The 18,094-nt window shown below is 36.1% G+C and overlaps 1 protein-coding gene across 20 annotated transcripts in view; it reads right to left on the bottom strand.

The window, feature by feature from the left end:
* The window catches only part of RIMS2 (regulating synaptic membrane exocytosis 2), a gene marked incomplete at its 5' end in the record, with an annotated part of 342,653 nt that overhangs the window by 183,579 nt on the left and 140,980 nt on the right, over nt 1–18,094 (bottom strand). For 11 of the 20 annotated variants that reach the window (XM_081111185.1, XM_081111196.1, XM_081111206.1 and 8 more), the window contains 6 exons: nt 1,936–2,048; nt 2,593–2,639; nt 4,091–4,214; nt 5,089–5,188; nt 9,420–9,539; nt 11,048–11,256. In XM_081111185.1, coding sequence (XP_080967311.1) covers nt 1,936–2,048; nt 2,593–2,639; nt 4,091–4,214; nt 5,089–5,188; nt 9,420–9,539; nt 11,048–11,256 — 713 coding nt within the window. Of the gene's footprint in view, nt 1–1,935; nt 2,049–2,592; nt 2,640–4,090; nt 4,215–5,088; nt 5,189–9,419; nt 9,540–11,047; nt 11,257–11,379; nt 11,448–18,094 lie in introns of all 20 variants that reach the window. The other 9 variants (XM_081111208.1, XM_081111209.1, XM_081111207.1 and 6 more) reach the window with 1 other exon arrangement.

Below are 18,094 nucleotides of genomic sequence, written 5' to 3'. Positions count from 1 at the left end.
ATTGGAACATACTTCTTCTAACTCATAAGAAAATGATAAAATGGTATGTATTTAAAATTACAATTACATGGATTTTAAACCAGCATCATTTATGAATTTAAGTACTATAACTTTATAACATTATAAATATTTATAAGTAAAACTTTTATATTTATATCCCCTAAATATTTAACAGTTTACCTTTTTACTGTATTCATTTTGAACCATGAGGAAACATCAAAGAATCTGAAAATTATCTAAATCTTTCCTAGTCCAATTTGCAAGAGGGCCTTGGGAATTTAAATGAGGTAACAAAGTGGTACTTATCATGGAAGTATATCTTCCACTCCTTCCTCCTCCACCAACTGAAGCCAACTGCGCACGCGCACGTGCACACACACACACACACACACACGCACACACACACATACATATACACATACATACATACACACATACACATATACACATACATACACACATATACACATACATACACACACACACACACACTTATTTAAATACTGGCATCATCCAGCTACCCAAAACATTACTTAAAGATGAACTATTTAAATACAGCCATAAAAAAGAAAAACAGCTAACATTTATTACCACTTCCTAAAATGGTGGGGAAAAAAGACATATATATATTTGTAACCATAAATAACAACATTCATACTGACAATATATGTAAGAGAATAAGGAGAAAGATTCTACTTATTGTGGAAAAACAAAAAAGACCATTGTCCTCAAATGAAAAGTTCACTCTGTTTATGAAAGAGAAAGGAAAAGACTAAAGAGAAGAAATTTACTTTAGTAAGACATTTACAATCTCCTAACAGTAGCTCAATTTTTCCCGTGCATAACTATTTTCAATTGTCACCTTTTTGATCAAAATACCTCCAGAACAGACATGTCTAATGACTTGTTCAATAAACTTTAATATACTAAGTGTGCTTATACTTTCTATATCTCCTTAAAATTAATGAAAATTTAGTAAAAATCAAACATCTCCCTTTCTCCTAAAAATATAAAAGAAGTTTTGTAGCTTATTTAGTAAAGATTTTTCCTTTTGCTCTTAAAATACTAGTCCAATAGTTTAGTTTTTATTGATAATTTTTATACAAAACTCAGTGTCTGAATTTTGAGTTTCTAAATAGTTCTTAATATCCATAAAGTTTCAAGTTTAATAACTTAGTGACATTATTTTCAATACTAACCTTATTTTTCTAAAATATGGATGGATAAATTTTAATATTTTAACATTTTAAAATGGTTTAAAAAGGGAAATAAAACTGAAGAAATTAACAAAAAAGTGAGGGTTTACATTTGCAAAGCTCTTCTAATATAGACATAAGACACATAATTGAACTTGTAACTTTCATTATAGAATGTTCGAATTAGGGATCATTTAATATAAAATCATCTGGTGTACTCAGTAGTCAATTATTTATTTACTCATGTACTTAATTCTATCTGTTGACAAAAGCATCTCAAGTATCATTATATTTCAGAGCAATATTCTTACCCCATTCAAAATTTCCTTAAGGTTGAAAAGCAGGAAAAGTACATAAATATTTACTTTTATCTTACATATACCATCTTTGTATAGTGCAGAATTTTTATTTCCCTTAAAAGTTCATGACACTTTATAGTCATTTTAGGATATTGAGCAAAAACCATAACCTTGAATTTTGGAATATTACTAAAGTAAAAAACATTGTAGATATCTTCACAAATTCTTAAGCTCATTACATTACAGGAAACCTAACTCTAATAAAGAAAGCACCATGGTAAATAATTAAAATTTAATTTCAATTAATTACTAAGAATGAGAGTGTTGATGGTTAAAGGCACAATTATATTCTAAGAACTTGGTTTACCAAAAACTAGCAACATATAATAAAAACACTAGTTGATATTCCAAAAAGAGAAATTAATTTAGTGATGACGTACTGAAAGTTGTCCAGATAAAAACTGTGGAACATCTCGCAACATGCCGGGACTCATGGGAGAGGTAACGGAAATAGAAGGACGATCCATTTTTTGAGATTCAAACGAGCTAGAACCTGAAATGGCAATCACACATAAAGAATAACAACAATGGCTCTTCACTGGTATTTAATCATCTTCACCATCTAGCTCTTCAATTTTATTTTTAATGTCCACAGAATGTCATTCCACTTTCCTAGCCACAATGTTCCAAAGTGTTTAGGCAGCGGTTCTCAACCTGTGGGTCGCGACCCCTTTGGTGGTCGAATGACCCTTTCACAGGGGTCACCTAAGACCATCCTGAATATCAGATATTTACCTCACGATTCATCACAGTAGCAACATTACAGTTATGAAGTAGCAACGAAAATAATTTTACGGTTGGGTCACAACATGAGGAACTGTATTTAAAGGGCCAGAAGGTTGAGAACCACTGGTTCAGAGGCTTTTACTGGAGCATAAGTGAAGTGTAGTACTCAGAAGTGATATGCATGAATTATCCGAAGGGAGGGGAAGGGACAAATTGGAGAATGAGTTAAAATGGGGCAAATGGGATACTTCATTTTCTCCTGATGAATGACTTTATTAACAACACTCTCTTTTAGAACACATGAAACTTACTGGACTCCAGTTGTGCATGTGTGCTATCAGGTATTCTAGGTATATCTCTGAAATGATAGAAAAGGAAAACAAGAAATTGTTGCAACAATTAATGCAACCACTGTTTTCATCATTATCAACCTATATTCTTGGTTAAGACCATTAATTAAAAAATATTAAAATTCATACCCATTTATAGCAGATGTATAGAAACATATACTTTATTTTCTATATGCCTCACTAAACAATTGCCCATTCTAAAAAATGTCTGCATTCAACAAGTATTATAGATATATTGTAAGTCTATTCTATTCTTTATTTTTACTTGCTGCTGTTCTAAATCAATAACATTAAAATGCAAGTAAAATATCACCAAAACAAAAGTTAAATTATTCAGATTCTGATTGAAACTTTTTAAATGTAATAACTCCACTGAGAAAAATGTAAACATGTTCCTTACTGGGACTTTACACACAAAAAAATGTACATTTTCTTTGAGATTTGCCAAAAGGGGTAGATATTAATGGTTAAGATCATTCAGAAAATTACATAAGAGAATATTTAAGACATTAAACAAAAATGTTTAGAGTATCTTTTAATAAGAAGGAATACATTCGATTGATATACTAGGTTGATACAGTACAGTTTTAACATAATAAAAAACTTAGAAAAGACAAAATGAAAAGCGATACAATTTCATGTGCCAGATTCATTACTTTTGAAAGGAACATTTCAAAAACTAAGTTACCTACATAAGTCATTTTCTACAGGATAGAAAGATAGCAAAATAATATAGTCCAATCTTTTCCTAAATGAATGAAAACTAGGCATTATATTCTATAGCAAGAAATAATTTCTATAGCCTCTACCCTAAAAAGCTTTTACCATGAACATGAATTTAATAATTCCTTGTCAGTTTATAATATTTAATTGCCTTTTTCTAATTATAGGTCTATCTTTTACATTGGCTTACAATATAAGCTTCTATAAAGGAAACACTACTGTGATAATGAGCAATTCTCATAACATAGATGCAAAGGACTATATTTATTGCCAACTTCTGAAAGTTGTTGATTTAATCTGTAGGTAACAGATTATAAAAAACAAATGAGTATTTGGCATTTGCTTATATTTTTATCTTTCTTTGTTGAAATCTCCATTTTGGAAAAAAATAATAAAAATCATGGAATATAGTTTATCCTCATTTTTGCAATATGAAGGACCATAGTTCATGAAACTTCCTTTAAAAGTAATTGTTTCTACAGTCCCCTTCTATTAATGCCATCAACCATCTCCTAAGTTACTAAATAATAAAAACAATAAAAAGATAAATATTTCCTCTTTTGTAATTAACTTTACAGACAGAGATGTCACGATTTTTGGTGAGGTGTTTTTAGTAAAAGAAATGTCCTCCAAGTCATGTATTTTGATAAAACAATCGGACATTTTTGGATTGCGCTTCATAAACTGTTTAATGTAGTCAACGCTATACATATGAAAAGTGCTCAGACCCACTCACCCAATAGGCCTTGAAACGACAAGCTCCACTTGTGGTTCAGGTTTGGACTCCAGGATGATGTTATAGACTTCTTCAAACGTGGCTCCTTGCAACAGCCTTCCGTTCCATTCTAACACTTCATCACCTATTGCGTGTATCAGTAATGATCACCTTAGAAAGAAAATCTAATCCCATACGCACTCAAAACAAAGCAATCTGACGCTGCAATAACCCCCCCAGAGTAAAACGACCATTATGAAATAAGAAACATACTGAGAACAGCTCCAGTGGCATAAAATTTGATGACAAGGATGATTGGTATATTTCACCCAAAAGGCCAAGGGTCAGGGGGAAAAAAATTACATAACAATGATCTTTGTGATCTCCAGGATTTTCTCAGTGATGTCTTGCCCACGAATAGCTGTTAGTTCTTCTTGTGAAGGGGAGCAAAGGCGGGAGTGAACTCTGTCACCATCTTGGTGACATAGAAATGCTAATTCCAACAGAAATTCTAATCCTAGAAACTATCCAGATCAGTCTCCACTTCACAGGTTTCATGAGTCTGCATTCGAAGTTGGCTGAGCACTTTGTCTAAATTCTCTTGTCGAAAGCTTAACATTTAGTATCTTACTGAATCCTCTCCAAGGCACTCAAGGATCTCTCCTATCCGTTAGAGATAAGGAGTAACACACTTTAGGAAATACACATTTATCTATGAAGTTTTTTTCCTAAACTATGTTGGAATTAAAAATAAAAAGTTAAAGCTTATGGGAAACAAAATAGATGAATACTAGGTACAGAGTAGGAATATCCATAAGCAAAATAAATAAATAAACAAAAAGATAAATCCTTTTATCTAATGTGGTTCAAGAAATAATATTACTTCCCATTAATGAATAAATTTATTTAAGTTAAATGATCACTTTATTACTAGTCAAATCACTTCTATTTGAGGGTAACTTTTCATAACTACTCAATTGTAACAGTTAAAATGTGAACAATCAAAGAGAGAAACCTACCTGGTCTAAGATGTCCTACAGTATCAGCTAAACTTCCTTTTTTCACTTTGGTAATAAATGCACAGAGCCGACCTGATTCAGTCATCTTTCCTCCTACAACCTGTTTAATAAAGAAAAGGAGTAGGAGATACTTCGTTCCAATGAACATGATTGAATATTCAAGTAAAAACTAATTAGACAATTTGAAACTTTAAAAATATATATGTTTTTATTGATTTTAGAGGGAGAGAAAAGAGAGGAAGAGAGAGAAACATCAATGTGAGAGAGAAACAGGGATTGGTTGTCTCCTGCATGCTTCCCAACCTGGGATCAAACCCGCAACCTGGGCATGTGCCCTTACCTGGAATCAAACCGGCAGCCCTATGATGCACACTCACCCAACTGAGCCACACAGGCCAGGGAGACAATTTGCAGCTTTTAAAACTATAATTTACTATACTTAAAGTATTTTTTAAGTAACATAGTGTTGTTACTAAGAACTGAGCACATATCCCAAGAGTAAGCTTTTTACATATTCCAAATATTTTAGAACTTAATCCATTATTTGTTGAAAATGTTGTATACCTTAAAAACAACAATTTGTAATTTCTTTCTTTACTACAGAATTCTTAACTTTTGTCACTTCTAAAAATATGTCATTTCAGTGCTATGTAATTAAGATATCTTGTTTCAGATTTCAAATATCACAATAATATAAATACTTGTTAGTTTTACTATAATTATGATAGCCTGCCTAAATTTCATTAGTAACCTTTTAGGCACATTAATAATGTGCATGATGATGATATATTTTTCCTGAGAAAATTATTACACTTACTTAATCTCATCAGAATTAATGTGAACTGTTGACCACTGGCATCCCATTTTTTCCCTATTTCTATATTTCTATTAATAGGGTAAGGCAAAAGTAGGTTTATAGTTGTTCCCATGGAAAAATACTACGATAAATAATAATACAAGAATAAACTGTGCTTCTTGTACTCACAACTGTAAACTTACTTTTGCCCACTCCTGTATATATTTCAGAAAATATATATATTACCAATAATGCTGTGGAGTCATAGATGTACCATCAAGAGTAGCCTCTTACAAAAGTAATGCTTTCTCATTTCTTGCAATTCAATCAATATATCAACTTTATAGCAAGCCAAGCAAACAATAGTAACTAATATCATTGACTAAAATAGTATTTATTCTTTTCTAAAGTGAGTGAAAGATATCTGAATTAAAATACCACTGATTTGTCTTATTCCATGTATTTATTCCCAAACTGCAATGAATTAAACTCAATTGCAGTACAGTTAACACTAATTATTCCTATATTTGATTCTGAAAATTAAATGTATAGATATTTTAGATTTACATCCCTATGTTAATTTTTTTAAAAAATTTATTTTTGAATTGACAAATTTTAATAGTAATAATATTATTGACTATATTATTGATATCTAATAGCGTGTCAGACACTATACTAAATGTTTATATATTGCTATATTTAAACGTACTGTAAGAATTCAGTAAGCATTATTATCTCCACTGTACAGATGAGGAGTCTGAGGCTAAGACCAACGTCAGATACCCAGTCATTGCTGTAACTAGAAATCAAACCAAGACTTCCTAACCGTCACACTACACTGTTCTGACATGATACTGGGCAGATCTGGATCTAAATCCCACCTTCATCTCCATCTTGTGACCATGGGCAAGTTATGACAATTCTCTAAGCTGTTTTAATCCGTTGTGCCTGTTAAACGAAATGATAGATGTAAAGTGCTCAGATGAGTTGGCAGCCACCCAATCAATGTTAGTTGCCCAATTCCGCTTACACCCAAAGTTTTCTAATATTTCTCACTATGTTCTATAGGAAAACTTCTGTAGCAATGGCTTAACTCTGAAACATTTACTCTTTTTTTACTTCAGTTTTTAATTCACCATACAGATGTACAAAAAAACAAACAAAAACAGACAGAACTAGATCAACCAAATGACTTTAATGCATGCATAATAAACCTAACCGATGGGCAAAGACACCAGGGGGGTGAGGGCATGAGTGGGGGTGAGGTGGGGGGGTAGGGATAAGGACACATATGTAATACCTTAATCAATAAAGAAAAAAAAAAGAACCATATTTGGTGTAATATAAATTAGTATTTATATGAAATCTCCTAACATAAGTATTTTTGAGCTTCCAGACTTCAAATAGTATTCTCTCTCATATAAACACATACACTCAATAGACACATATTTTGCTACACTAATACAAAAATTGTGTCCCCAAGTAATACATGTATTACATTTCTCAAGTTTGCATATTTAGTCATTGAATAAAACTATCACTTAAATAGAATATAGCTCGGCAGGTGTGGCTCAGAGGTTGAGCTTTGACCTATGAACCAGGAGGTCATGGTTCGATTCCCAGTCAGGGCACATGCCTGGACTGTGGGCTTAATCCCCAGTAGGGGGCGTGCAGGAGGCAGCCAATCAATGATTCTCATCATTGATGTTTCTCTCCCTCTCTCCCTCTCCCGTACTCTCTGAAATCAAGAAAAAATATATGTATAAATAAATAAATAAATAGAATATAAACACAGATCTACACTAATAAAAGAGAAACATGGTAATTGGCATACGACCGCTACCCTTTTCATTGGCTAATCAGGGCGATATGCAAATTAACTGCCAACTAAGATGGCAGTTAACCACCAACAAAGATGGCGGTTAATTTGCATATGTAGGCACAATGCAGGGAGGCGAAAGGGAAAGCAGGAAGAAGCCCCCTGCCACTGACAGTGATCGGAAACCCAGGGGGGAGCTAAGAGCCGGGGCCGCCTTTGCCCTGCCCCCTAGCCATGATCAGAGAATCAGGCACCTTTGCCGCCCTGGCCAGTGATAGCAGGAAGTAGGGGTGGAGCCAGCGATGGGAGCTGGGCACGGTTGAAGCTGGCAGTCCTGGGAGCCAGGGGTCCCTTGCCTGGGCCTAAAGCGGAGCCCACGATCGCGGGGCCGCTGCAGCTTCGGGTCCCCGCTGCCCGGGCCAGACGTCTCCGCCAGAGGCATTAGGCCTGGGCAGGGGCAGAGCCTGCAACCGTGGGGAGCTGGGGGTCCCCTGCCCAGGCCTAATGCCTTGGCCAGAGGCGTTAGGCCTGGGCAGGGGCAGAGTGGGAGATCGCGGGGAGCTGGGAGTCCCCTGCCCAGGCCTAATGCCCTGGCCAGAGGCCTTAGGCCTGGGCAGGGGCAGAGTGGGAGATTGCGGCGCCACTGCCGCTGTGGGTCCCCGCTGCCCGGGCTGGATGCCTCGGCCAGAGGCGTTAGGCCTGGGCAGGGGCAGAGCGGGAGATCGCGGGGAGCTGGGGGTCCCCTGCCCAGGCCTAATGCCCTGGCCAGAGGCCTTAGGCCTGGGCAGGGGCAGAGTGGGAGATTGCGGCGCCGCTGCCGCTGTGGGTCCCCACTGCCCGGGCTGGATGCCTCGGCCAGAGGCGTTAGGCCTGGGCAGGGGCAGAGCCTGCAACTGCGGGGAGCTGGCGGTCCCCTGCCCAGGGCTAATGCCTCGGCCAGAGGCGTTAGGCCTGGGCAGGGGCAGAGCGGGAGATCGCGGGGAGCTGGGAGTCCCCTGCCCAGGCCTAACACCTCTGGCCAAGGCATTAGGCCTGGGCAGGGGCGGAGCCTGCAACCGCGGGGAGCTGAGGGTCCCCTCCCCAGGCCTAATGTCTTGGCCAGAGGCGTTAGGCCTGGGCAGGGGCAGAGCCTGCAACCGCGGGGAGCTGGGGGTCCCTGCTGCCCAGGTTTAATGCCTCGGCCAGAGGCGTTAGGCCTGGGCAGGGGCGGAGCCTGCAACCGCGGGGAGCTGGAGGTCCCCTGCCCAGGCCTGACACCTCTGCCGGAGGCCTCAGGCCTGGGCAAGGGGCTGATCCTGCGATTGGAGGGTGATGGGGGTCAATGCCTGAGGGCTCCCAGTATGTGAGAGGGGGCAGGCTGGGCTGAGGGACACCCCCCTCCCCCAGTGCACGAATTTTGTGCACCGAGCCCCTAGTATAGACATAAAGGACAAACTGTACAGGTAAAATAAGTTTTTGCACTGTATTTAGGATTCAAGTATATAACTCATTATAATTTCTAAAATTATACATATGAGTATTATTGTAGTATAATGGAAACTTCTAATAAAACTTGAAAAATAATAAATGAATATTGAGGGCAAATATTTGTGAATTCTTGAAAATAGAAAGAAAATCCACGAACTTGGTATAGGTAGAAAGAGTTAGTATATCTTTTGCTTCTCTGATAAATCTGTAAAGTAATATAGTCAAAATCTTACATATTTCATCACATACCTTCAAGCCAAGCATTGCTCCTGAATCTCGAGGTACACTTCCATCTTTCAGACGCTTATTTAATAAAATACGACCAATTAAGCGATCTCCATCTTTCGATGGCTGCCATGTCACAGGGTGCTGACATTGCATCAAAAAACAAAGAAAATTAATGTTCTTTTATGACAAGTGACCCTTTATTGTACAATCTCTCTAAATTCCAGGTTGCCATAGTACTATGATTACACAAACCAGTTTGCATTCAAAACACTGATCAAAAAATGTTTTTTTATGCCAATAACCTGAATTTTATTATCTTGTTTTTTTCAAAGTCAAATTACTTCAAATTCTTACAGTCTTTTGACACAATCCTGAAGTTATATAGTTTTACAAAATCGAAGAAATCTTGAAAATATGTTCAAGCCCTAATTTAATAACATACATGTTGAAGATTAATAAAATCATAGGTAGGAAAAATAGACTGAAATTCTATAAAAGTAAACTCACTTAAAAATGAAAATTTAATCTTCCAACACTTTTGGAAAACTTTGAGAGACCTTATTACAATGAAAGTTAAAAGGTCAAATTATATAAAACACAAAAGTCAAACCTCTGATGAGGGGCTTTTCTTGAAATAGGTTTCTAGATTAAATTTACAAGAAACACACATGCCCCAATAACCTTCGAACTGATTCTGGGAGAACTAGGCCTATTTCAAAGTGGGGCATAGATTATATTTCTCACTTTTTAGAGGTTCATTGATTCCTTCAGGTCTTTGATCTAGTTAGTAAGTTGATTTTTATTGGCTAATTCCATGGTACCCACTGTTAAATATAACCTTTAAAATATTAGTTTATCTCTTTCTCTGGGCAGAACCAATCCCTTTAGAAATCATGACACCATTCCATTCCATTATGAATTATATGTCAAATAACAAAGTCAATGATTTGTGTAATCACATTTCACAGTTATCTTAAAGTAACATGCACATCTTCATGCAAAATTTAGCAGGCAAAAGACAAGTTCCAGTCAGTCACATCTATATGGTAACAAGATTTTAAAAGTCTCACTATGCTAAAAGCAAAAATAATAAATACCAAAGCAGATGGCAGTGGTTCTGATACTAATTAATGCTACATTGAAATGCTATGACAATAAAACAAAAGAGCAAAATGACAGTGAAAGGGAAAAAAGAAAAACAACTTTTTCTGTGCAAATAGACCCAATTATCTCCCTTTTGCCTGGGATTCAAACTATTAACAATTTTTCATCCCAAGGAAAATGTATGCAAGCAATCAAATAAGCCAATCCAAGAAATTCTTTGTATTTGTAGTTTATAATAACATTACAAAAGTCTCTCATGCGACCATAGACAAAACATTCCTTTGTTCCTAATTTTTATTTCATTTACTTATTTTTTTTATTTTTTATTTTTTTGGTATGCCGTCAAACAACAAAAACAGCAAAGCAAGCAAGAAATTATTTTGATTTGTTTGTTTTGGTTTTGTTTTTCTTTTCTGCACCTTAAGAAATGCTACATTGACCCTTGAAATGCCCTGTTCTTTTATTATGTTCTGTTTGAATGAGTGACAGAGAGCAAACGAAGACCGAATGAGCAGGTTCAAAGGCAGGCTCCACAATCTCAGTACCTTCTCGCTATGGCTATGCTCCTCGTTAAGGGTTGTGCTACTACAGGTATCTACCCCAGAGTCCTTAATCTGAGGCTCGGACCATTCCAAATCCTCTTCCAAAGAGTGGCCACCAAAGCACATCATTTTCTTTTGTCTCTCAGACCTGGTGTTAGAGTCCGACCAAACTGCCTGCTCACTAGTTTTTCTTTTTCCCTTTTGACTGTCCCCTACAGGTGTGGGATCAAAAAAAAAAAAAAAGATACAAAAAAGAAAACATGCAAAAGTGTAAATTAAAAAAGGAAAAGTGAAATGATAACAGAGATTCAATAGTAAGGCCCCACTTGTCTCACCAAAGACATTGGGGATGCCTCACTGCTATGCCAAGACGTATGGTCCAACCAGTTGTAATCCATGTCTCCTGTGAGAGTCGGACAGACAAGAGAGTGCAGTAAAGGAGACGGCGAGAGAAAGGACAGACAAAGGCATCATCAACATTTTAAACTGTGTGATACTGTCCGCTTTCAAGGACTCTGTCTCTAATAACTCACTACACATATCAAGAGAAAGCTAGGATTCCAAATGATTAAAACTTACAGAATGTAGAATATCAAGTTTATGATCCCTAGACAGATCCTAGAGAACACCAATCCTAAAAGAAGAGAAAAGGCTAATAATAAACAGAAATGAAAAAAAAATACATATTCTGAAAAAGAAAAAGACTATCGGTTATATCTGTTACTCAAGCTATCTTTTTCATGCTGGTTTACAGACATGGATTATTCTCCAAAGAGTAAAGAACATTTTAGAAGTAGTGGTTTGCCAATAACCACTATAACCAAAAGCCAAGCAATTAAAAGTTGTTCCTGGAGTGTAATACAATATCAGTTTTAATGCTAAAACCTCCTAAAAATATTTAGTGGATAAAAAAAAAGAATTGCTTACACAAAAGAATAGTTGTGTATGAAAGTGACAAAAGAGATGCACTCAATTTCTACTAGTAAAAATAAAAGAAACTTTACTTTTATTATGAATTACTTATTGTGAAATAATTTTTCAACTTTTTCAGAAATTACATTCTCATAAAATGAAAAATTGAAACAATTTTGTCAGATAATTTGTGTAATTGACAACTAAGAATGAGTATCTACTTCCCATGCTTATATGCTCCTTCTTTGCCTTACATTTGAAAAAGGATTTATGTTTAGACTATATGTGCACATATATCTTTTTAAACTCTATTCATACTTTCACTTATTTAAAAATATTTACTAATCCCCTTCCATTTGCTATGCATTGCGCTAAGCTCTAGTGTATGGGGTTAAAAGATGAGACATACAACAGAGTGGAGATAAACACAAAAAATAAGCCCTCAGTGTCACATAGGAAATTACAAGACACCGAGAGAGTATAATAATATCTAATTTAAATTTAGGGGTCAGTGAACACCTCTAAAGAAGTGATGTTTAAAGATGAGAGCTGAAATATGTGGCCTACAGGACACGTAAGGAGATAGGCAGATGGAAAGCGGAGGAAAGAACATTCCAGGGATAGCATGGTCCTGTGAAAGAACTGCTAGGGCACCTGTGTGTCTGAACCCAAAGGAATGAGGGCAAATATAATGCTACAGGAGGCTGGTGAGGCAGCACAAACCAGCTTAGTGGGGCCTTTTTATGCCACATGAAAGACTGTGGATTTCATTTCTTGGAGGACTTTAAGTAAAATGGTGATATAAACTGATTTTTTTAAAAGATGAATCTAATAGAGATTGAATTGGATGACACCAAGAGTTAAAAGGCATTTGCAATAATTCATGGGAAAGGTGATTAGGGCTTTAACAAAGGTGCTGGCAACAGATGTGGTAAGAAAAGAGGAAACTGAGAGGCACTTTGGAGGTAGAATTAAGGTTTAAGAATATTATTTGGAAAATATTTGTAAGAATGAAGACTCATGCCTGGCCAGGAATGGTTTAGTGGTTGAGTGTCGACCTATAAACCTGGAGGTCATGGTTTGATTCCCGGTCAGGGCACATGCCCGGGTTGCAGGCTTGATTCCCAGTGTGGGACATGCAGGAGGCAGCCAATCGATGATGCTCTCTCATCATTGAGGTTTCTATCTCTCCCTCCCTCTTCTTCTCTGAAATCAACAAAAAAATAAAATAAAAAAGACTTGAATTTGGGTCTTAAAAGGCATAGAGCTTAAAAAAAAAGAACGAAGACCCACTACAAATGATTAATATTTAAATTGTAAATGCCACGTAAGGATTAGCAGAAGAAAAAGGAAAATTAAAATGAATCAATAATGCAAGGAGCCATTAAACAGAAATAGTTATTAGGTTTCAGATAAGAGTTTGATAAGAATCTAGTTTAACTGATAGAACATACAGTCTGTTTCACTCTCAATGAAACAGACCATTGTAAACCAATAGTCTCTCAACCTCTACTTCCAAATTTAATACAATTAAATTTAACTCAGGATAGAAAATAAGTTTATTGCATGTCTGTTATGTGCCTGATGCTGTGCTAAGTGTTATGTGTAAGATGAAACCAGCATGCTTCCTGCTTGGAAGCTAAGCCTGTAAGCAAACAAGAGTACTACGTTATGATAGATATGAAAATAGTTAAATGCAAGGCACAGATGTGGAGAAGACATGATTCCAAGAAGGTAGAGGTAATTATCATGGATGTATCCTAGAAAGGAAAATAGGCAGATTCTCATACAAGCTGGAGAAAAGGAAAGCCCAATGCATGTATAACTTTCCCGGGTGAGTTAGTCAAATATAGTGCAGTCAAATATAGCAGAACAAACTGAACCACCAAGCAAAATAGAGAGAGACAGACTCATAGATAAAGAGCAGACAGACTGCTTGGGTCAGGGTGGAGGGTAAGGTGGGTAAAGGGACTGAAAAAAGAGAGAGAGAGAGAACTCAACAGAACACACCACCAGGAAATAAGTCCACATGTACATGGTCAATTAATATATGCCAAAAGCAGGAAGAACATACAATGGGATAAAGACAAGTTTATTCAGCAAATGACATTGGGAAAATTGAACAGATACAGGCAAAAACTGAAACTAGACCACCTTCTCACACCATACACAAGAATAAACTCAAAGTGGATTAAAGATATAAATGTAATACTTGAAACCATAAAACCCTTAGAAAAAACAAGGGCAGTAAAATATCTGACATTTCTCTTAGCAATATTTTTTTCTGATATATCTCCTCGGGCAAAGGAAACAAAAGAAAAAATAAACAAATGGGACTACATCAAACTTAAAGGGTTTGCACAGCAAAGAAAAGCATCAACAAAACAAAACAAGGTACTGAATGGAAGATGTTCGCCAATGATGCATATGATAAGGGAGTTAGTATCCAAAATTTATTAAGAATTCAGGCAACTAAACAATAATAATAACAATAAAACAATCCAATTTAAAACTGGGCAGACGACCCCGATACTTCTCCAAAGAGGACACACAGATGACCTATAGACATGTAAAAAGATGCTCAATGTCACTAATCATCAGAGAAATGCAAAGTAAAACCACAATAAACTGTCACCTCACACCTGCTAGAATGGCTTATTAATAAAACAACAAACAAGTATTGATGAGGATGTGGAGAAAAGGGAACACTCCTACACTGCTGGTGGGAATGCAGGCTGGTGCAGTCTTTATGGAAAACAGTATGGAGTTTCCTCAAGAAATAAAAGTGTAACTGTCTTATGACCCAGTGATCCAACTCCTGTGTATATATCTAAAGAAACCCAAAACACTAATTTGAAAGACTATATGCCCCCCTATGTTCATTGCAGCATTATTTACAGTAGCCAAGATACAGAAGGAACCCAAATGCCCATAAATAGACAAGTGGATAAAAAAGCTGTGATATATATATATATATTACTTCTAAGCCATAAAAAAGAATGAGTCTTACCAAACTATCGATAGATTCAATGCAATCCCAATTAAAATACCAACAGCATGTTTCACAGATCTAGAACAAATACCCCAAAAATTTATATGGAGCAAAAAAAGACCCCAAATAGCCACAGCAATCTTAAGAAAGAAGAACAAAGTTAGAGGGATCAAAATACCAGATATGAAATTATACTACAAAGTTGCTGTAATCAAAACAACCTGATGATGTCACAAGAACAGGCATACAGATCAATGGAACAGAACAGAGAACCCAGAAATCAAACCAAGCCATTATGCTCAATTAGTATTTGACAAAGGAAGCAACAACATACACTGGAATAAAGACAGTCTCTTCAATACATGGTTTTGGGAAAATTGGGCAAGTACAGGCAAAATAATGAAAGTAGACCACCAACTTACACCATACACGAGAATAAATTCAAAATGGATGAAAGACTTAAATGTAAGTTGTGAAACCGTAAAAATCCTAGAAGAAACCATAGACAGCAAAATCTCAGACATCTCTCATAGCAATATGTTTGCTGATACATCTCCGAAGGCAAGGAAAACAAAGAGAAAATAAACAACTGGGACTACATCAAAATAAATAGCTTCTGCACAGCAAAAGACACAATCAACAAAATGAAAAGGGAGCCCACTGCATGGGAGAACATATTTGCCAATGACACACCTGATAAAGGGTTAATTACCAAAATATATAAGGAACTCATATAACTTAATACAAGGAAGACAAACAATCCAATTAAAAAATGGGCAGAGAGCCTAAATAGACTCTTCTCCAAAGCCGACATACAGATGGCCAAGAGACATATGAAAAAATGCTCAAAGCCACTGATCATCAGAGAGATGCAAATTAAAACAACAATGAGGTATCACCTCATTCCTGTCAGAATGGCTACCATCAACAAATCAACAAATGACAAATGCTGGCGAGGATGTAGTGAAAAGGGGACCCTAGTACGTTGCTGGTGAGAATACGGACTGGTACAGCCATATGGAAACAGAGTTTCCTCAAATAATTAAATATGGAACTCCCATATGACTCAGCAATCCCACTTCTAGGAATATATCCTAAGAAATCCAAAACACCAATCAGAAAGAATGTATGCAACCCTATGTTTATAGCAGCACAATTTACAATAGCTAAGATCTGGAAATAGCCCAAGTGCCCATCGGTAGATGAGTGGATAAAAAAGCTGTGGTACATTTATACCATGGAATACTATGCAGCAGTAAAAAAAAAAAAAAGAAAAGAAAAAGAATCCCTTACCCTTTGAGACAGCATGGAGGGACCTGTATAGTATTATGCTAAGCGAAATAAGCCAGTCAGAGAAAGACAGAAATCACATGATCTCACTCAGATGTGGAATCTAATGAATAAAATAAACTGTTGAACAAAATAGATCCAGAAACATAGAAGCATGGAAGAGACTGTCCAGTCTCAGAGGGAAGGTAGGGGTGGATGGGTGGGAAGAGATCAACCAAAGAACTTGTATGCACATATGTGTAACCCATGGACACAGACAATAGGGTGGTGAAGGCCTGGAGGGAGAAGAAGCAGATACAAGCAAAGTTCCCTGCCCTCTCCCTATTTGCCTAAAAGCAGGACATGTATTTGGAAAGGTGATCCCTCCCCCTTCTCTAACAGGAGGACAGAAGTTAACCACTGGATATAATTCCTGACCTTATAAGAACCACAGGAGTCAACATAACAAACCTTGCTAAAATTAGCCCTTCTCTTCAATTAGTTCCTACAATTTGTCACCCCTAGAAGCTGGAAGTCCTTTTCCTTTGTCCTGTCCTGTCTTTAAAAATGTATTGTTCTTGTGTTATATAAGCCCAGATTCTAACCATCCCTTTGAGTTTCTCCTGGCTGAGTGCTCCTATATATGTGTGCAATGCACATGATAATAAATTGGTTTTTCTCTTGTTATCTGTCTTTTGTCAGTCTAATTTATAGGACCCCAGCCAATGAACCTAGATGCAGAGGTGGTGAAAGTTAAGTTCTTCCTCCTCTACACCTCCCAGTATAACTATAGAAATAGGATAGTTCAATGAACCAATTAAGATTATGACTAAAGTGTTATTGACCCCAAGAGATAATCTGAAAGGAATATGCATCTTTAGGGTAGCTGGCCTCCCCAATTAGGAACATAAAGTGAATCTCTTCCTGTATGTTACCCAGTCAAGTTTTATAGCTTTCTTCATGTAGGCCCTCCTTATGTCTTATTATTTATTTTAAATCACATTTTCTGTTTTTAGTTCAGAATGTAAACTCCTTTTCATTTATATTTTCTAATTATTTTCATACAATATTAATTTCACATCCAGCTGCCTTCTTGAATTCCTTTATTGATCTCCACTCATTCTTATAAACATCAATCAATTATTCCTCCAACAGTGTTAGAAAATTGTGTGTGTGGAGGTGGGGGAGGACGATACAATGGATTCACGTTAGATACTCACCTATCTGGTGTGTTTTGGCACACACCAAAATAAATTAAAGAAAGATTAAGAAGTTTACAATTTTTAAAATTAATAATAAAATCATGAGAAATTAGAGTTAAATATTCAACTAATTTGGGGATGAATAAAGATTTTTCTGGAAATAAAAGGAATAGAAAAAAACCCAACAAAGAATATAAAGACTTAGCTATATTATGTTCAATATTTCCCAATGACCAAAGAAAATTAGTAGGTAAACATCAAAATGTGAAATGCATTTGGAACAGATGACAGTTAAATGAGCAAATAAAAAACTCTTATAAAATCAATAAGACAAAAACAAATTAATACCCAATAGGAACATGAGCAGAAGAAATAAACGGAATGATAATTCATAGAAGATATCAAACACCAATTTACATACAAAATATTCAACCGCACAATCCAATTCAAATTAAAATGAGATAGCATTTTTTGTGGTGTATTCAAATAGCAAAGATATGGTGCATCTAATTCTAGCCCAAAAGCTCAAGCCTATTTGATGATAAAAGCATATGACAGGAATATAGAGTGTTATAACCTTTTTGGAAAGCAGGATGTTAATCTGAAGTAAAAGCTTAAAAAAATCAAAGCACAAATATATATTTGTGAAATACTAAGAGATATAGGCAAAAATTA

The sequence above is a fragment of the Myotis nattereri genome (assembly GCF_964212035.1).
Source record: "Myotis nattereri genome assembly, chromosome: 17".
NCBI classification, from domain to species: domain Eukaryota; kingdom Metazoa; phylum Chordata; class Mammalia; order Chiroptera; family Vespertilionidae; genus Myotis; species Myotis nattereri.
Note: the sequence above shows the minus strand (reverse complement) of the source record. Positions and strands in the feature narration are given on the sequence as shown.